The sequence below is a fragment of the Mercenaria mercenaria genome, chromosome 6, assembly GCF_021730395.1.
Source record: "Mercenaria mercenaria strain notata chromosome 6, MADL_Memer_1, whole genome shotgun sequence".
Classification (NCBI taxonomy): domain Eukaryota; kingdom Metazoa; phylum Mollusca; class Bivalvia; order Venerida; family Veneridae; genus Mercenaria; species Mercenaria mercenaria.
In genome coordinates, this window is record NC_069366.1 from 74,480,909 (window position 1) to 74,502,962 (window position 22,054).

General features: G+C 35.9%; 1 protein-coding gene across 1 annotated transcript in view; it reads left to right on the forward strand.

Annotated features, from left to right (window-relative positions):
* The window catches only part of LOC123548518 (NEDD4-binding protein 1-like), a 25,787-nt gene extending 5,778 nt beyond the window's left edge, over window positions 1-20,009 (forward strand). The window contains exons 4-6 of the mRNA XM_045335821.2: window positions 6,325-6,432; window positions 6,638-6,760; window positions 14,683-20,009. Of these exons, the coding sequence (XP_045191756.2) occupies window positions 6,325-6,432; window positions 6,638-6,760; window positions 14,683-15,292 (841 nt within the window). The 3' untranslated portion in view covers window positions 15,293-20,009. The remainder of the gene's footprint in view (window positions 1-6,324; window positions 6,433-6,637; window positions 6,761-14,682) is intronic.
* Window positions 20,010-22,054: the final 2,045 nt, after the last annotated feature.

Sequence of the window (22,054 nt, forward strand, 5' to 3'; positions counted from 1 at the left end):
GTGATACCTCTGTGTCTGTTGTCATGCGTTGTTCAGAGTTTTACTAAATTTAATACTACTCTAAAGGTCACTATTTTTGCTTAATCATAATGAAACTTGGTCAAAATGTTTGCCTTAGTAACTTCTCTGATGAATTTGAAACTGAATCTTCTAGGTCTAAAAACAAGGTCACTAGATCTAATTATAGAAAAAAAAATGTTTACACCAACACAATAGAGGTCCCCTTTTCTGTCTGATCTTCACCAAACTTTCAGAATGTGTTAATGAAGTCTAGATCAAATTCAGAACTATATCAGAATATCTTTATGAAATATTCGTTGGGAGACCCTCTACTAAATTACTTCAGGTCTTGTTACTTTGTTTAAACATGACTGCCAATGGGCCATATATGGCTAAAGTGGTAAATTGAACAATCTTGTAAGAAACTGCATGTCTGATATTAAATTAGAATTAAAGAAATGTTCCTTAGGTGACCCACTGCCAACTTACAGATCATTCCGCTATGTTCAAACATTGTGCTCGGGGACAGGGCAGGTTTTCCTGATATGGCTATAGTTGAAATTTTCAGATTGTGTCAGATACTTCAGGCCTTATTTCAACATACATTTACAGAAACAGTTTTGAGTTGTTTTTTTCAATATTTCCTTTATTCAATCCATGGCCACCAGTGGCCCAGGGGACTGCAGGTTTTCTTTATAAAGACATAGAGGAAACAATGAGAATCTTCTTGACAGAAACTACTGACTGGATTCCAAATGATAGTGCATTTATAAATGGTCCATAGTTGACCCACTTCCAATTTCTTTAGATCATTCCTCTTCATTGCAAAGCTGTCAGGGGACACCATAGCATCACATTTCCCTTTATTAGATACTATTTAAGGTGGAATGCGCCCAAATTTTTTTGCCGAATTTCGTCCTGAAATTTATACTGTATACAATTCAAGATATATGCGATTGAGCTCCGGTTTTACTTTGTCGCCATATTGTTTGTGTTTTTTGCTATTGTGTCACAAACATGGCCCCTGACGTCACTTTTCGTGCAACGCCCAGTTCCAGGTGTTTTCGGTATTGTTCCTTTCCTGTGCTCTGAATGACATATTGATGAAAAATACAAAATATTTGTCATTTTGCATTCAGAAAATGCTATTTAATGGTATAAAATTCAGCGAATTAAGATTTACGCCTAGGACGTCAGAGACGATATTGTGACGTCAGAACGGAAAAACTCGCATCAAGTTTTGTTACAAATTTTGCCTTAAAATCCAGTTTATAAGTAATCGACTCGATAAAAAAACGTAAAATTTTGGTATGTTGTTTCGCAGTGTATGTACGTCTAGTAGACACATAAATACTTAGGGGTCACCGACTTTAATTTTTCAATATTTGACGATATTTTACCCCTACCCTATTAAGACATGACACGTTTAATCGTCATTTTTTTAACAAAATAATCTAAAGAATATGCGAAGCTGCATGTATTAACGGTAAATTCGGAATAAATTGATGAAATGTATTGACATGAAAGTATTGAGAGACATGGTGAGATTTGCTAAGAAAGTGTTAAAGAAAAAAGTCGATTTTTTTAAACATGTAATAACATTCAAGTGATAACGGACTTGAAATATCTTAACGAGATATTTGATAAAGGGTGTAAATTATGTAAATGACATTTCGCATCTAAGGATATTATCGAAAAAGACTTTTGATCATTGGTTAATCAACATGTATTATGTGTGTTGATTCCTTGAAATGACTTATGATTATTAAGATTTAAGTGTTCAGATTGTGAACACGAAACTATAGTTTCTACATCTATATCCCGGGCATCCGGAGAAACAGAAACGGCTTTTACTTTTTCCGTACTTCTTAAATCTGAAAGCTACAACTGGTGAGGGTTTTATGAAATATTTTCTAGCATTCATTATTAGGAGCTTGTAACTGCACTTGATCAGAAGGTTCCCGCCAAGAAATAAATTATTTGCATCGGACCAGCATTTGTGCTTGATTGTAATAAAAAGACACCGTCTGAAGAATAAATTCTCTGCGTCTGACCAGCTGCAATACTTTATAGTCATTTGAAGATCTTTTTAGCTCACCTGTCACAAAGTGACAAGGTGAGCTTTTGTGATCGCGCGGCGTCCGTCGTCCGTCGTCCGTCCGTGCGTGCGTGCGTCCGTCCGTCCGTAAACTTTTGCTTGTGACCACTCTAGAGGTCACATTTTTCATGGGATCTTTATGAAAGTTGGTCAGAATGTTCACCTTGATGATATCTAGGTCAAGTTCGAAACTGGGTCACGTGCCATCAAAAACTAGGTCAGTAGGTCTAAAAATAGAAAAACCCTGTGACCTCTCTAGAGGCCATATATTTCACAAGATCTTCATGAAAATTGGTCAGAATGTTCACCTTGATGATATCTAGGTCAAGTTTTAAACTGGGTCACGTGGGGTCAAAAACTAGGTCAGTAGGTCTAAAAATAGAAAAACCTTGTGACCTCTCTAGAGGCCATATTTTTCATGAGATCTTCATGAATATTGGTCAGAATGTTCACCTTGATGATATCTAGGTCAAGTTCGAAATTGGGTCACGTGGGGTCAAAAACTAGGTCATTAGGTCTAAAAATAGAAAAACCTTGTGACCTCTCTAGAGGCCATATTTCTCAATGGATCTTCATGAAAATTGGTCAGAATGTTCAGCTTGATGATATCTAGGTCAAGTTCGAATCTGGGTCACATGGGGTAAAAACTAGGTCAGTAGATCTAAAAATAGAAAAACCTTGTGACCTCTCTAGAGGCCATATTTTTCATGAGATCTTCATGAATATTGGTCAGAATGTTTACCTTGATGATATCTAGGTCAAGTTCGATACTAGGTTATGTGGATCAAAAACTAGAGTTATAGGTCTAAAAATAGAAAAACCATGTGACCTCTCTAGAGGCCATATTTCCTCAATGGATCTTCATGAAAACTTGGTGAGAATTTCGCTTGATGCATTCTAGGTCAATTCCGAACTTGGTCACGTGCGTCAAACTAGTCATAGTTATAAAAATAAAAAACCTTGTGACCTCTCTAGAGCCAAATTTTTCAATGGATTCAGGAAAATTGCGTCAGAATGTATCACTTGAAAATCTGATCATGTTTCGAAAACTTGGTCACGTGGATAAGAACTAGTTCAAGTAGATCATAAAAAAGAAAAACCATTGTGACTCTCTAGAGGCCAAAATTTTCATGGTCCTCAGATTATTTGTCAATATTTACCTTGATTATATCTAGATCAGTTCGAAACTGGTACACGTGGTCAAAAACGTCATTAGTCGAAATAATAAAAAACTTGTGACCTCTCTAAGGCATATTTCAATGGAAATCTTCATGAAAACTGTGAGATGTCAGCTGATGAATTCAAAGGTCAGGTTTGTAAAAAGGTCATGTGTCTCAAAAAACAAGTCATAGGTCTTAAAAATAGACAATACTTGTGAACTCTCTAAGCCATATTTTATCTATCGAGACTTTTCAATGAAATTGGTGATGTTCACCTTGATGATCTAGTCAAGTTTAAAGTGGGTCACGTGCTTCAAAACATAGGTCATTAGGTCGAAAAATAGAAAAACCTTGTGACTCTCTCTGAGCCATAATTTTCAATGGATCTTCATGAAAATTGGTTCAGAATTTTTTATCTTGATGATACTAGTCAATGTCTCAAAAAATAGGCCCCACTTATGTCTATTAATAAAAAACGACCGTCAAACATTAAACTCTGGTCATGTGGATAGTACTATCAGACCATCATGGACCTCTTGTTTTAAGAATAAAGTCTGTTTGCTGGACTAGCTACTCTGCCTTACTATGACCTCACTGTCTTTGTCTCTTTGTCTCTGTCGTGCGGAAGGTCGGGGCTTTGATCGCTAGTCGTTTACTCAGCATTATGCGTATAGAACAGACTCTTCTCTCAACTCGTAATCTCGTGGAGATTGGTGTCTAAATTGGTAGAATTTGTTTCATGATTTACAATAAATTAATCCGTGTAAAAACTGTAATTTCATATCAGATATAGGATCTGGTATACTGTTTTCGTGCTGATAATACATGTGAAATGGAGCAACAGTCCGACTTGCGTCGATGAATATGTCTGGTAAAATCAGGGAAACCCTCATATGATAAAATTACATAAGAACGAAAATTCTAAATGTTTAAAGTACCTATTTTCACGAAATTAAATCATCAACTGACCGCATACTAGCTTTTTTACAAAGCAAAGTTAGCATTTTGCCTTAGACTGAGAAGATTAGTAACATCTATTTTTCAAGCTTTGAATCTGCATTTTGAAACCATCAATAGGAATAACAAATGGATGATAAAAGTGGATATATTGTCCATAAGTATTGACCTGGCCCTCAATAGAGAAATAAATGCTGCGTAAGTATTCTTTATAGGATTTAAAAAATATTGCATGTGCAAGTGGCTGCGGGGACAAAACGATTAGCCATCAATCTCGGAGTTGTGGGTTGTAATCCTCAGTCTAACATCTTTTTTTTTCAAATTTTATCTCCAATTTTACAGGACGGAAAATTAATACACTAATCTATTTCTTTTTTATGGTTCATTTATTGAAAGAAATATACTTGTATTCAAGATATTTTGTAGTAAGTGTCGAGTAAAATCTTTAAAGTATCTAAGATAAAAAGACAAATTTCTCCCGAAAATAGAAACTACAAGAGAAATCAATTAGAATTGGTGAAAATCGTCGCAAAAAATATTGTAAGAATAAAAGCAAATACGGTGACACTTCATCATATTGAATTTAAAAAATGGTCTGAGGTAATTTCGTACCCGTGGTAACTTGCGAGGAAGTCAGACGGTTAACTATGAAGGTTATTTGTGTAATTTTAGATCTTTTCAGGATACAATATTGCGTAAAGTAACGAAAACGTCCGAAAATATTAGCGAAGATTGATGAGTGTCAGGTCAAATACTTACGGACAATTGTACAAGATATACATTTTGTCAAAGGTGTTTCCTTTCACTAGTACATGGCATCTGAAGTTGAGATCGAATATATCGTGAAAATTTCTTATAATAAATACATCTCGTTTTTAACACGAACGTGAGTTGTGTAAGTTGAAACACATTCTTTTTTACTCTAACGTCATATAGCCACAAACCATGTGGGGGTGAGGGTAAAGTTATGTTATATTGCAAAAAATTAAAGTCGGTGACCCCTAAGTATTTATGTGTCTACTAGATGTACACACATTGCGAAACAACATACCAAAATTATACTTTTTTTTATCGAGCCGATTTTTTATAAACTGAATTTTAAGACAAAATTTATAGCAAAACTTGATGTGAATTTTTCTGTTCTGACGTCACAAAATCGTCACTGACGTCCTAAGCGTCAATTTCATTTCACTGAATTTTATACCATTGAGTAGTATTTTATGTTTGCAAAATGAACATTATTTTGTATTTTTCATTTATACAACATTCAGAGCGCGGGAAAGGAAGAATGTCGAAAACACTCGGAACTGGGTGTTGCATGAAAAGTGACGTCAGGGGCCATGTTTGTGACACAATAGCAAAAAACACGAACCATATGGCGAAAAAGTAAAACCGGAACTTAATCGCATATATCCTGAATTTTGTACAGTATAAATTTCAGGACAATATTCGGCAAAAAAATTTGGGGCGCATTCCACCTTAAGGTGCAAATATTAAGAAGAAATGATTGTTAAAAAATGTTATAGCCTTCATTTTTTCCATCTTGGTTACATTTATAACTAAACAAAAGTTGATACAGAATTAGAAGCAGCTAATGATGTTGATTATTGAATTGGCTTATCACTGTTAAATGCAACATTGATTGATTGAAACAATTAAGAACCATAAAGGGAAGTAATAATAAATGGAAGATGGAAGCTTATTTAATAACACTTCTGGTGAATTCTTACTAAGTAATACTCAAGCAAATTAAACTTTGCTATACTGTAGCAAGTCAAAATGTTTGAATTAAAATTACAAAATCAATGAATATGTTGCTGAAATTCTGGAGCAAGCATCCATCCATGCCATGATGGGTTCCTTATTTTAAGAGTTAGTAAATGGTAAAGGTGTGGGAGAAAACACCTGAGGTGGCAGTATTTCAGGTGACACAGTTGATCCTGTCTTAGCAGCCACCTATGGTAAGCAGTCATTTGACCTTAGCAGCCAGTTGGATAATTCCCAAAATATGTTTTAATTTGAAGTAGCCAGTTTGAAGTAGCCAGATTGTGTTGATCTATTAAAGAATAGATGGTTTATACAGAACATTACATTTTTTTTGTTTTGTAGGTTTGTGTTGGAGCTTGCGGAGGCAGAAGATGGTATTATTGTATCAAATGACCAGTATAGGGATCTCATGACGGAAAAAGCTGGATGGAGAAAATTGATCGAAGAGAGGTATGATGTTCCTATATTTTGATACTAGCTTCCAGACCATTCTGTTCACCAGACAGAACAACTGTAACATCCTCTAAAGAACGTTCTCTCTGACTATACGCAGACATCGTCAAAACGAATAGGGCAAATGCAAATATTTAATAATGAAATGTATCAAAGAAAAAGCCAGTAAGAAGTAAAGATTTATATTGATTTTATCTTTCAGATTATTGATGTACAGTTTTGTAAGGGATAGATTTATGCCACCAAATGATCCCTTGGGGAGAGATGGTCCATGTCTGGATGATTTCTTGACAGTCTTCAAACAACAAGTACCAGGCATTCCAAGGTATGTTTCACATGATTGGCTTCATTGTTTGCATGGTCATTTTGGCTACTTTAAAGAATGATGTATGAATATTATCTCAGTCTGACAGTAAAAGCAGGTTATGAAGTTGAATTTGGGGTAACCGTTTTAGCTCTAGTTAATCTAACATGCATTGTTGTCACTTACTATCAGCATCAGTGTTGTTAAGTCCACTTTTCTTGAACAGTACAAGGGCTAAAGTTTGAATCTGTTATCATTAGATGAGTAAGTAGGCCAGGGACCTTAAATTTCTCTTGCAATAATGAATTCGTCAGAATTAAGAATTTTTTTTGTATTAAAAAGGGTATTTCTTGGTGAAAATTTGAGTTTGGTACACTTGCTTATTGCCTAATTGCAAGCATTGGCACCCTTAGAGAACACAGACACAGCACTTTGGGTCAGCACCCTTCCCTGTTTCTGCTGCGGCCAACTGTAAAGGGCTGCAAACTGTCAACCAGTATCTTTTAGCCATTTTAAAATTAACTTGATATACCAGATTTCTTCATCATAAAACATTTTTTGTTACAACTTACCATGTTTTAAAAAATTTCCCACATACTATCTTTGCATTTAAGGTAGTTCTGCACGTTTGAATCGATATTTTTTCTACAATGTAGAATTTGATTAAACTCTGATTTTTCAAAACTTCAGAATATACCTAGAAAATTAGCAAATAAAAAGATAGGGTCGTGTGCTTGATTTTTAGCTCACCTGTCACAAAGTGACAAGGTGAGCTTTTGTGATAGCGCGGCGTCCGTCGTCCGTCCGTGCGTGCGTGCGTGCGTGCGTCCGTCCGTCCGTAAACTTTTGCTTGTGACCACTCTAGAGGTCACATTTTTCATGGGATCTTTATGAAAGTTGGTCAGAATGTTCACCTTGATGATATCTAGGTCAAGTTCGAAACTGGGTCACGTGCCATCAAAAACTAGGTCAGTAGGTCTAAAAATAGAAAACCCTTGTGACCTCTCTAGAGGCCATATATTTCATAAGATCTTCATGAAAATTGGTCAGAATGTTCACCTTGATGATATCTAGGTCAAGTTCGAAACTGGGTCACGTAGGGTCGAAAACTAGGTCAGTAGGTCTAAAAATAGAAAAACCTTGTGACCTCTCTAGAGGCCATATTTTTCATGAGATCTTCATGAATATTCGTCAGAATGTTCACCTTGATGATATCTAGGTCAAGTTTGAAACTGGGTCACGTGGGGTCAAAAACTAGGTCATTAGGTCAAAAAATAGAAAAACCTTTTGACCTCTCTAGAGGCCATATTTCTCAGTGGATCTTCATGAAAATTGGTCAGAATGTTCACCGTGATGATATCTAGGTCAAGTTCGAAACTGGGTCATGTAGGGGTAAAAACTAGGTCAGTAGATCTAAAAATAGAAAAACCTTGTGACCTCTCTAGAGGCCATATTTTTCATGAGATCTTCATGAATATTGGACAGAATGTTCACCTTGATGATATCTAGGTTAAGTTCGATACTGGGTCATGTTGGATCAAAAACTAGGTCAGTAGGTCTAAAAATAGAAAAACCTTGTGACCTCTCTAGAGGCCATATTTCTCAATGGATCTTCATGAAAATTGGTCAGAATGTTCACCTTGATGATATCTAGGTCAAGTTCGAAACTGGATCACGTGCGGTCAAAAACTAGGTCAGTAGGTCTAAAAATAGGAAAACCTTGTGACCTCTCTAGAGGCCATATTTTTCAATGGATCTTCAGGAAAATTGGTCAGAATGTTTACCTTGATGATATCTAGATCAGGTTTGAAACTGGGTCACGTGGGGTTAAAAACTAGGTCAGTAGATCTAAAAATAGAAAATCCTTGTGACCTCTCTAGAGGCCATATTTTTCATGAGATCTTCATGAATATTGGTCAGAATGTTTACCTTGATGATATCTAGGTCAGTTTTGAAACTGGGTCACGTGGGGTCAAAAACTAGGTCAGTAGGTCTAAAGATAGAAAAACCTTGTGACCTCTCTAGAGGCCATATTTCTCAATGGATCTTCATGAAAACTGGTGAGAATGTTCACCTTGATGATATCTAGGTCAGGTTCGTAACTGGGTCATGTGCGGTCAAAAACTAGGTCAGTAGGTCGAAAAATAGAAAAACCTTGTGACCTCTCTAGAGGCCATATTTTTCAATGGATCTTCATGAAAATTGGTCAGAATTTTTTATCTTGATGATATCTAGGTCACTTGTGCTCAAAAACTAGGTCACTATGTCAAATAATAGAAATAACGACGTCATACTCAGTTCAACACTGGGTCATGTGGGGATAGGTGAGCGATTCAGGACCATCATGGTCCTCTTGTTTGCTAGACTGATTTGAAAAATTTGGACCTCGCACAATATTTCATAATGGGATTCTAAGGGAAAATCATTACTTTCATAACATTTTCGCGAACAGAAATTTTTCAACAATGTAGATTTTGTAAATAAACACATGGCCTATAATTTGGTGAAATAAAATGTATAAGTCCATGTGCTTAATTTTGAGATATTTGACAATGATTAAAGTGAACTGGACATTTCACGCTATTTTGAGACATTATTTTGAATATTTTAACGTGTTATATGTCTTAATATCATATTTTGACTTTAGAAATATAGCAGCAGTGCCATTGTAATAATTAGCTCGACTTTTCGAAGAAAAAGTAGAGCTATTGCACTCGCCCCGGTGTCGGCATCAGCGTCGCCATTGGTTAAAGTTTTTGATAAAGTCAAATATCTCTATTACTATCAAAGATATTGACTTGAAACTTAAAATAGTTATTTACTATCAAAGTGTACACCAGGAGAAACAATCCCCATAACTCTGATTTGAATTTTGATGCAGTTATGCCCCTTTTTAGCTCACCTGTCACAAAGTGACAAGGTGAGCTTTTGTGATCGCGCGGTGTCCGTCGTCCGTCATCCGTCCGTGCGTGCGTCCATGCGTCCGTTAACTTTTGCTTGTGACCACTCTAGAGGTCACATTTTTCATGGGATCTTTATGAAAGTTGGTCAGAATGTTCATCTTGATGATATCTAGGTCAAGTTCGAAACTGGTTCACGTGCCATCAAAAACTAGGTCAGTAGGTCTAAAAATAGAAAAACCTTGTGACCTCTCTAGAGGCCATATATTTCATAAGATTTTCCTGAAAATTGGTCAGAATGTCCACCTTGATGATATCTAGGTCAAGTTCGAAACTGGGTCACGTGGGTTCAAAAACTAGGTCAGTAGGTCTAAAAATAGAAAAACCTTGTGACCTCTCTAGAGGCCATATTTTTCATGAGATCTTCATGAATATTCGTCAGAATGTTTACCTTGATGATATCTAGGTCAAGTTCGAAACTGGGTCACGTGGGGTCAAAAACTAGGTCATTAGGTCTAAAAATAGAAAAACCTTGTGACCTCTCTAGAGGCCATATTTCTCAATGGATCTTCATGAAAATTGGTCAGAATGTTCACCTTGATGATATTTAGGTCAAGTTCGAAACTGGGTCACGTGGGGTTAAAAACTAGGTCAGTAGATCTAAAAATAGAAAAACCTTGTGACCTCTCTAGAGGCCATATTTTTCATGAGATCTTCATGAATATTGGTCAGAATGTTCACCTTGATGATATCTAGGTCAAGTTCGAAACTGGGTCATGTGGGGTCAAAAACTAGGTCAGTAGATCTAAAAATAGAAAAACCTTGTGACCTCTCTAGAGGCCATATTTCTCAATGGAACTTCATAAAAATTGGTCAGAATGGTTACCTTGATGATATCTAGGTCAAGTTCGAAATTGGGTCACGTGCGGTCAAAAACTAGGTCAGTAGGTCTAAAAATAGGAAAACCTTGTGACCTCTCTAGAGGCGATATTTTTCAATGGATATTCATGAAAATTGGTCAGAGTGTTTACCTTGAAGATATCTAGGTCAAGTTCAAAACTGGGTCACATGGGGTTAAAAACTAGGTCAGTAGATCTAAAAATAGAAAAACCTTGTGACCTCTCTAGAGGCCATATTTTTCATGAGATCTTCATGATTATTGGTCAGAATGTTCACCTTGATGATATCTAAGTCAAGTTCGAAACTGGGTCACGTGAGGTTAAAAACTAGGTCAGTAGGTCTAGAAATAGAAAAAACCTTGTGACCTCTCTAGAGACCATATTTCTCAACGGATCTTCATGAAAATTGGTGAGAATGTTCAGCTTGATGATATCTAGATCAGGTTTGTAACTGGGTCATGTGCGGTCAAAAACTAGGTCAGTAGGTCGAAAAATAGAAAAACCTTGTGACCTCTCTAGAGGCCATATTTTTCACGAGATCTTATGAAAATTGGTGAGAATGTTCACCTTGATGATATCTAGGTCAAGTTTAAAAGTGGGTCACTTGCCTTCAAAAACTAGGCCATTAGGTCAAATATTAGAAAAACCTTGTGACCTCTCTAGAGGCCATATTTTTCAATGGATCTTCATGAAAATTGGTCAGAATTTTTATCTTGATGATATCTAGGTCACATGTGCTCAAAAACTAGGTCACTATGTCAAATAATAGAAATAATGACATCATACTGAGTTCAACACTGGGTCATGTGGGGATAGGTGAGCGATTCAGGACCATCATGGTCCTCTTGTTAACATAGAATTTTCGTTTAAAGTTTTTGATAAAGTCAAATATCTCTGTTACTATCAAAACTATTGACTTGAAACTGGGGATGGGAACGAATACTGAAATCAATATTCGAATATTTGGTTTGCCATATTCGAATATATTCGAATATTCGACCTGTTTTAATGGAATTTTTAAATTCTTATTTAATGACTGGCATATACACAATATATTCCGTAGTTAAACACGTGAATCATCGAACATAATAAGGCCTAGTTAACCCCGCCAACCCTAGCATTTTATTTCATGATTCTGTCAGTATAATCATGAACATGTTGAACTAATTCAGTGTTTTAGCTTCAAAATTGTACATAAAAAACCCAGTTCAAATCGATTATAATTTAGAACGCTGCAACATTATCTAATAATAGCAGAAAGTCCGATATAAGCACGTGTCGCGCTGTTGTATTACCGTGGCCATTTTGAAAAGTTTCAATCAGCGTGTAAAAAGCTATAAACTTAACGAAGGCAGACTTAAACCTCCTTCAGTATTATCTTATGCATAAATCATATATTACTTCTTGATTTTGTTATAATCTACTACAAAATTTATTTCAAATACGGCCGATTGCCCGGGCGCTGTGGATGAAACCCGATTCTGCGGACGGTCTGAAATGTCATACAAAATATTGGAAAAAGATCAACAATATCTACAAGTTTGGTATTGTTTTCGAAAAAAATACAATAAAAATGAACAAAAGATAAAGAGGCTGCTACAAACTGTTAATCCGTAATGATGACCCATGCCAATTATGCATTGCAATTTTCTTGTTAATTGAACAATTTTTGACATGCATCACAATTACGCCTGTTGCAAACTGTTAATCCATAACGGTGGCCCCTGCCAATTATGCATTGCAATTTTCTTGTTAATTGGACATTTTTTGATAAACGATAAACAAACACGACAGAACAAATGGTTTTATTCTGCAGAATTAGCATGCTTATATTGCCCAAAATCAACGATACTTATTTTGGTAAAAAAAATATACACTAATTTACGAATATTCGAATTTGATTTTCATATTCAAATATTCCGCCGATTTTTGAATATTCGAATTTTCATTCCCATCCCTACTTGAAACTTAAAATAGTTATCTGCTATCCAATTCTACACCAGGAGAAACAATCCCCACGACTCTGATTTGAATTTTGATGGAGTTATGCCCCTTTTTAACTTAGAATTTTTGGTTAAAGATCAAATATCTCTGTTACTATCAAAGCTATTGACTTGAAACTTGAAATAGTTATTTATTATCAAAGTCTACATCAGGAGAAACAACACCCATAACTCTCATATGAATTTTGATGGAGTTATGCCCCTTTTTGACTTAGATTTTTTTAGCTCGACTATTCGAAGAATAAGTAGAGCTATCCTACTCACCACGGCGTCGGTGTCGGTGTCGGCGTCGGCGTCACACCTTGGTTAAGTTTTTCGTACCAGTCCACATTTTGACAAAGTCTTTTGAGATAAAGCTTTGAAACTTTTCAACAGTTGTTTACCATCACCATGACCATTTATAGGCAAGAGCACATAACTCCATCAAGGATTTTGGCTGAATTATGGCCCCTATTGTCTTAGAAATCTCGGTTAAGTTTTTCGTACCAGTTCATATTTGGACAAAGTCTTTTTAGATAAAGCTTTGAAACTTTCAACACTTGTTTACCATCACCATGCCCAGTTGTAGGCAAGAGAACATAACTCCATCAAGGAATTTGGCTGAATTATGGCCCCTTTTGACTTAGAAATCTGGGTTAAGTTTTTCGTACCAGTTCATCTTTTGACAAAGTCTTTTGAGATAAAGCTCCGAAACTTTCAGCACCTGTTTACCATCAGCATGTCTAGTTATAGACAAGAGTACATAACTCCATCAAGGATTTTGACTGAATTACGGCCACTTTTGACTTAGAAATCTGGGTTAAGTTTTCCGTACCAATTAATATTTTGTGTAAAGTGTTTGACATATGGCTTTGAAACTTTTATCACATGTTTAGTATAATAGTCTCTATCTGTAGGAAAGAGCACATAACTCTGTCATCTATTTTGGCTGAATTATGGCCCTTTTTTGGACTTGGAAATTTGTTCTGTTTTCATACAAGTCCATGTTTTGTCAAAACTATTTGACATATTGCTTTTAAACTTTGAACACTTGTTTATCATCATGATTTCAATCTGTAGGCAAGAGTACATAACTTTGACAACTATTTTGGCTGAAGTATGGCCCTTTTTGGACTTTGAAATTGGTTCACACGTTGCCATTTAGTGAAAACTTCTTGAAATCCACAAATACAGGAACATGGTTTGTCTAATCTTTTTTTTCTTTTGTCTGAATATCTGTGGTAATATTTTGACCCCATTCTTCAATCAATTCTTTGAATAGTCGAGTGCGCTGTCATCCGACAGCTCTTGTTTAAGTTTCTGATAAAGTCAAATATCTCTGTTACTATCAAAGCTATTGACTTGAAACTTAAAATAGTTATTAACTATCAAAGTGTACACTTGGTGAAACAATCCCTATAACTTTGCTTTGAAGGTTGTCAAAGTTATGCCCCTTTTTAACTTAGAATGTTTGTTTAAGGTTTTATAAAGTTTTTACTGGCAAAGCTCTGATTTTGAGTCAAGCACTGAGAAAAGTCGAGCGCGCTGTCTTACGGACAGCTCTTGTTTTACTTACATATTTCAACTAATTCATAAAATGATTTTCATTTTCGTATTCCAAATCCAGGCTTTATTCTACGTTTTCCAGATAAATGACGTTATGCCATCACTTCCGGTTTATCAGACGTGCAGAACTACCTTAAAGTAATTTAAAAGTACTTTCTTACATTTAATGCATTGATCATGGCTAAATGGCTAAAAGATATGTGACTGTTCGCAGGGGCAGAGGAAGGAAAGTGGTTGACGCCAAATGTCTGCATTAAGGAGCATTCTTGTTTGACTCTTTTCTTTTGATGTATCAAAATTTGTGGTTGTTATGGCAACAAGTTGATAAAAAAATGTATCCAGGTTTTATCTTAAGAAAAAGATTTTGACATGAAACCTAATAAATACATACAGGGCAGTATAGTGCCATTAGTCAAAGTAGCTGTTGTTATCAATAATAGTTTTTGGTATCTTTTTGGTTATGGAATTATAATATAACTGTAAATGGTACATGCAACACAGTTTCAAATGTTTTACATTTCTGAAAGAGTGCATTATAAATACCCAAGATATTATACTTGTCTATGTGAATACATGTATTTCTGGAAAATTTTCAGACAAAAGCAAGGGTACAATTATCATCAGCAGCAGCAACATTATCAGCAGCAGCAACAAAATTATCAGCAGCAATACCCACAACCTTCAGGGCATGGACATTTTCCGCAAGGCCAAGGGCAATTGCCACAAGGTCAAGGACATTTGCCGCAAGGTCAGGGATATTATCAGCAAGGTCAAGGCAATTTCCAGCAAGGTCAGGGACATTTTCCGCATGGAAAAGGTAATTTTGCCAAAGCAGTTAACCAGAATGTTCATAACTCTGAAAATAACCAACCATATCAGAAACAGGGAAGTAGTGCTAAAAATAAAACACCTGTACAAAAACAGTTAGATGCCCATCAGTTTGATGAAGCTGATAGTTCTACACAAGGAACAAAGCAGGTCAAAGGTCAGTGGAAAAATACACAGAAAGGTCAGCAGGGTTCATTTAGAGGTAAAGTTCAAGGTATTCCAAGGACAGATGAAGAGACAGAAGATTTGTTTAAAGAATTGAGAACAATATTCCCAGATGATGACCAAGAAGAAAAAGTCAGGAATGTGCTAGCCAATCATGATCGAGAACGAGACTTAACTAAACTCACTAATTATTTAATGAGTGTTCTCTTCTAACTACCGGTAACATAAATGAGTTCTTTTTTGTTGTGGTTGAATAAAACGTGGCTATCTTGTATTGCATATAATCAAATGATAAGAAATATTTGAATCTTTCATTTTACACTGATACTAGTATTTGAGATCATTCGGACAAGTGCATAAATGGTGCAAATTTACTGAAACATACATTGTATAAGTACAAGTTACTATGAAACAGTTGAAAATCATTATGTTGTTTACAAGCAATATCAAAAGCTGCCTTAACACACATTTTCTGTACACATTCTGATGCTATTGTTAAGCAATATAGAGATATTCAATTACACTATTTTTTTTTGTGTACACATTCTGTTCAGCCATTCAGGTTTTTATGTTAATCTAGGGAGAAGAACTGTTAAAGATACATTGTAGTCGGAAACATCTTGGTATAGTTTTTGGCATAACTTTGTGCACAGGCTTCATGATTCTTCTTTTTGAATATGTAAAATCTCATTTTGTTTGAAAATTTTGCTTTTATTAAATTTCTTTTTTTTTGTCGAGAAGGTTGATTTGTCAAGGCTTGAGCTTGTCTATTCCTAGTTTTACAGATAAATAAAATGAGAATTGTTTTTAATCAGCGTGCTTTAATTTTTTGGTACAATATTCTTCATTGGATCTTTATATGAAGCTATTTTCTGAGATAAATTCTAGTAATGTTACTTTTGTACTGAAACCAGAAGGTTGAAGCAGATTTATCACTGATTGAAATAAACTGGAAATACAATATTAATGATTTTAGAATATCGTAATTTTCCCACTGGGAAGGCAGAGGGATATTGTTTTGGTGTTGTTCATCCGTGTAGCCGCTAGTCTGTTCGAAATTGACAAAAATCTTATGATTCAAAAAGTATTTGGCTAGACTAACCAAACCTCACATAATTATTAATTATCGCATGCCCTTTGCTCTCATATCGTGTTATTCCCCTTGACCTGATAAAGAGTTTTCCCCCTTGATTTGATAGAAAAAATGTTGTAAATGCTTGTAATTCAAAACAAGTATTTTAGTTAGAATCACCAAACCTTGTATAATTATTAATTAACGTATGACATTTGCTCACTCCTCGACCCAGATAAAACAGAGTTTTTTCTCCCAAACTGGTAAAAGTAAGGGATTTTTTACTGTAAGTAACCTATTGATGGACCTTCATGAAACTTCACTCAACTGTAGATCACTAAAGGGCAGTGGTGCAGTGCAACTTTTGTCGGGACCACTTCAATAACTAGAGTTATTGTCCTTCAGTTGTTTTACTATTAAAAAATTCTCACATAAAGTAATCCATTGATGGATCTTTATGAAAGTTAACACAACTGTTTGTTACTATAGGGCAGTGGTGCTTGCACACATTTCAAGATCACTTAATGTATTGTAGAGTTAATGCTCTTTAAATGTTTTAAAAATTACAAGTTCCCACCATTTCAAAGTGACCCATAGATTGAACTTCATGAAAGTTAATACGAATAGTCATCAGTATACGGTGGAGTTTTCCCTTTGATTTGGTAAAATGTAGGATCCAACCAACCATGGCACATCTTACATAACTTGTGTATATCTGGAAATTAATATCTTCCAAAATAGTAGTCCCCCCATTCACAGTACAACCTATTCTGCGGAGGATGTAAATTCACAGAATTTGCTTTTTATTAGTGTTTGCATTAGAAGACGCACCTTTAGCTAGAAAATTGAAAAACTGTAATGTTTTATATTCAGTTAAAAGATGTTCAATTTGAATGTATGTATAAGTCATATAAATGATGAGGAAATGAAAAAATCAGTTTGAGATATCAATCCTAGTGGTTTGAACTCACAAACTGTATTAATATGATGATGCTTGACCGCCTCCAGACACTATGTCTTCTACAAGAAAAGTTTCATATGCCGCAGATATGTGCAACCATCTTTAGGCATATCTATTGAGGCATCCTAAAGGACATAAATTACATTACAGATACATATTTTAAAACAGTTTGTTCATATCCAAAGCAACTGTGGAAATGGCTACAATTAATTCCTTGTTACTTATTGTTTTGATAAATTTCTAGTAATAAAATGTGTTTTTGGATGACTTTCTGTGTCCAGTTTGTAAGGATAGGCAGATACCTTTCAATGTCTGGCTAAACATTTGTCTGCCTAAATGTTTGAAAACATATTTTTAAAACATATTTGACATAGAGGTACACATGCAACGTTATGCATCTGAGTATTGGTCTAGGATCCCATTCAACCAGACTAGTAAAATAGCTAGAGTCTCACTGTAATAAAGCTTGAAGATAAGTCCTGAGCTGTTTATGTATGCAGCCAAACCTGCCTGTAAAGACTAACCTTGGGAGAACCAACATGTGGTCTTTACTGGGAGGTGGTCTTTATTCACAGGTTAAAATACACTGTAAATGTTAAAATGGGAAACAAAATGTGGTCTTTAGAGCCAGGTGATTTTAAACACAGGTTTGCCTGTACTATACCTTTATTATAGAAATGTTGTCCAGAAAGTGAAGTTGTGCACCTGTGGTTTTATTTGGAATTCATCCCCCATGTTGTTTTGTAGTATCCTTACAACACCCCCCACCCCACTCCCCCTTGGCCATACTCCCCATCCCACTAAGTTAATATGAAATTTACTTAGTCTTGCAGTCAACAAATAACATATGACTGCACAAGGAGGACACAATATTCCTGTGTACACACATCTAACTGTTTTCATGGGCATTTTAACCCTAGGAAAAAGCTATAGTCATTGCAGCTGTCTCTGAACTGTACTTTTGACTGTTTTACCAATGATAACTAACCTATATCCTGACAGTACTGATCTAGTTGGGGAAAATATCTATTAAATATGTCTCCGTATGCCATGCACACTGTAATATAGACATAACTGCTATTTTGAAGAAAAAATATTTTTGTGTGTATTTTTAGCTCACCTGTCACAAAGTGACAAGTTGAGCTATTGTGACCGCTTGATGTCCATCGTGCGTCGTTGGTCAACAATTTGTAAAAAAATCTTCTTCTTGAAAACCACTGGGCAGAATTACACCAAACTTCACAGGAATGATCCTTGGGTGGCCCCCTTTCAAAATTATTCAAAGAATTGAATTCCATGGAGAACTCTAGTTGCCATGGAAACCGAAAGGAAAAACTTAAAAAAGCTTCTTCTCAAAAACCAGAAGCCCTAGAGCTTAGATATTTGGTGTGAAGCATTGCCTAGTGGACCTCTACCAATTTTGTTCAAATCATGACCCCGGGGTCAAAATTGACCCCGCCCCAGGGGTCACTAGATTTTACATAGGAAAATCTTAAAAAATCTTTTTCTCAAAAAGCAGAAGCCCTAGAGCTTAGATATTTGACATTTAGCATTGTCTAGTGGACCTCTACTAAAATTGTTCAAATCATGACCTCCGGGTCAAAATTGACCCTGCCCCAGGGGTCACTTGATTTTACATATGAAAATCTTCAAAAAATTTCTAAAAATAAACCAGAAGGCCTAGAGCTTAGATATATGACATGTAGCATTGCCTAGTGGACCTCTACAAAATTTGTTTAAATCATGACCCCGGGTTCAAAATTGACCCCGTCCCAGGGGTCACTTGATTTTGCATAGGAAAATCTTAAAAAATCTTCTTCTCAAAAACCAGAAGCCCTAGAGCCTAGTGGACCTCTACCAAGTTTGTTCAAATCATGCCCCCGCCCCAGGGGTTACTTGATTTTACATAGGAAAATCTTTAAAAAATCTTCTTCTCAAAAAGCATAAGCCCTGGAGCTTAGATATTTGACATGTAGCATTGCCTAGTGGACCTCTACTAAAGTTGTTCAAATCATGACCCCGGGGTCAAAATTGACCCCGCCCAAGGGGTCACTTTATTTTACTTATGAAAATCTTCAAAAAATTTCTAAAAACAAACCAGAAGGCCTAGAGCTTAGATATTTCACATGAAGCATTGCCTAGTAGACCTCTACAAAATTTGTTTAAATCATGACCCTCGGGGTCAAAATTGGCCCTGCTGCCGGGGTCACTTGATTTTACATATGAAAATCTTCAAAAAAAATTTAAAAATAAACCAGAAGGCCTAGAGCTTAGATATTTGACGTGTAGCATTGCCTAGTAGACTTCTACAAAATTTGTTCAAATCATGACCCCCAGGATCAAATTGGATCCGCTCCATGGGGTTACTTGATTTTACATAGAAAAATCTTCTAAATTTTCTAAAACAAAACCCAGAAGTTCAAATCTTGACCCCCCCCAGGGTCAAATTGACCCAGCCCCAGGGTTGCTTGATCATGCATAGGGAAATCTTCATAAATTTGCTAAAAATAAACCAGAAGGCCTAGAACTTAAAGTTTTAGCTAAGAAATTTGTTCCAGCAAGCAACTCTACTCAGGTGAGCGATATAGGGCCATGATGGCCCTCTTGTCTTTATTTACCTTTATTATAGGTTAAGTATATAAATTAATAGCTCTAATTTCTTCAAATTCCAACGAAAATGATGTATTTGATGACATCACTCGGGTTTGTAAGATCTTGAACTTACAACATGTAGAAGTGCTGAAAAGAGAATAGGTTGAACTTACAGGAGAAGTTTTATGTAGGTTGACAGATACTCTTTTTCATTTTTTTTGTAAAAATGCACTGAATACAGAATTATCAATTTGAAATGAAGCATTAATGTGTATATATATATATATAATATATATATTACTCAAGCAATTAGTTATTTTTTTACATTTTTAGCTCATCTGATTTTTTGAGGAGAAAAATGATGAGTTATTGTCATCACTTGATCGGCGTGCGTCGGCGTTGCCTGGTTAAGTTTTATGTTTAGGTCAGCTTTTTTCCTAAACTATCAAAGGTATTGCTTTGAAACTTGCAACACATGTTCACCATCAATAACTTACCCTGTACAGCAAGAAACATAACTCCATCCTGCTTTTTGCAAGAATAATGTCCCCTTTTGGACTTAGAAAATCATGGGTAGGACAATTTTTCTATTATACAAAAAAATCAGATGAGCGTCAGCACCTGCAGTTTAAATCAGTTTTGGCTTACATGATAAAAAATTTATGTTTTTAGTCCATGGATGCATACATCAGGCAAATGATTTTTTTCTGGGCCAGAGCAGGGAGTTTTGTCCAGTTATTAAACTAAATCAAAATTAATTAAATGTATCGGTGTATTTTTTTAACTCAGCAGAACTTTGTTCATGGTGAGCTATTAGTATAGGTGAATAGTCAGTGTCCATCGTCCGGTGGCCTGCATCAAGAATTTTACTTAAACTTCTTCTTAACTGAAACTACTAGTGAGAATTACACCCAACTTGGTCAGTAGCATCCTGGCATGGACCTCTATCAAGCTTGTTCAAATGGTTCACCTACGCGCAGCCGGAGCTAAAAATAGAAAAACCTTTAAAGAACTTCTTCTCATGCACCGCATGATGGATCTTCATCAAACCTAATCTGTAGCATCATTATAAGGTCCTTTTCCAAGTTTGTTCAAATGGGGGCAATTGGCCCCTTTTAGGGGCCACTAGGGCTAAAATTAGCAATACCTTTAAACAACTTCTTCTCATGAACTGCATGATGGAACTTCATCAAACTTAGTTTGTAGCATCATTACAAGGTCCTCTCCCCATTTTTAGCTCACCTGTCACGAAGTGACAAGGTGAGCTATTTTGACTGCTTGATGTCCTTCGTCAGTCGTGCATAGTGCGTCGTGCGTCAACAATTTCTAAAAAAATCTTCTTCTTGAAAACCACTGGGCTGAATTACACCAAACTTCACAGGAATGATCCTTGGGTGGCCCCCTTTCAAAATTATTATAAGAATTGAATTCCATGCAGAACTCTTGTTACCATGGCAACCGAAAGGAAAAACTTTAAAAATCTTCTTATCCAAAACCACAGGACCTAGGGCTTTGATATCTGGTGTGTAGCATCATCTAGTGGTCCTCTACCAAAATTATTCAAATTATCCCCCTAGGGTCAAATATGGCCCCGTCCCGGGGGTCACATGGTTTATATAGACTTATATAGGGAAAACTTTGAAAATCTTCTTGTACAAAACCACATGGCCTAGGGCTTTGATATTTGGTATGTAGCATCATCTAGTGGTCCTCTACCAAGATTGTTCAAATTATCCCCCTAGGGTCAAATGTGGCCCCACCCAGGGGGTCCCAAGTTTTACATAGACTTATATAGGAAAAAAGTTTAAAAATCTTCTTGTCTGAAACCACAACACTTAGACCTTTGATATTTGGTTTGTAGCATTGTCTTATGGTCCTAAACCAAATTGTTCAAATTGTACCCCTTGGGTGAAAAGAGGCCCTGCCCTGGGATCCCAAGTTTTATATAGACTTATATAGGAAAAAGCTTTAAAAATCTTCTTATCCAAAACCACAGGACCTAGGGCTTTGATATCTGGTGTATAGCATCATCTAGTGGTCCTCTACCAAAATTGTTCAAATAATTCCCCTAGGGTCAAATATGGCCCCGTCCCGGGGGTCACATGGTTTATATAGACTTATATAGGGAAAACTTTGAAAATCTTCTTATACAAAACCACATGGCCTAGGGCTTTGATATTTGGTATGTAGCATCATCTAGTGGTCCTCTACCAAGATTGTTCAAATTATCCCCCTAGGGTCAAATGTGGCCCCACCCAGGGGGTCCCAAGTTTTACATAGACTTATATAGGAAAAAAGATTAAAAATCTTCTTGTCTGAAACCACAACACTTAGACCTTTGATATTTGGT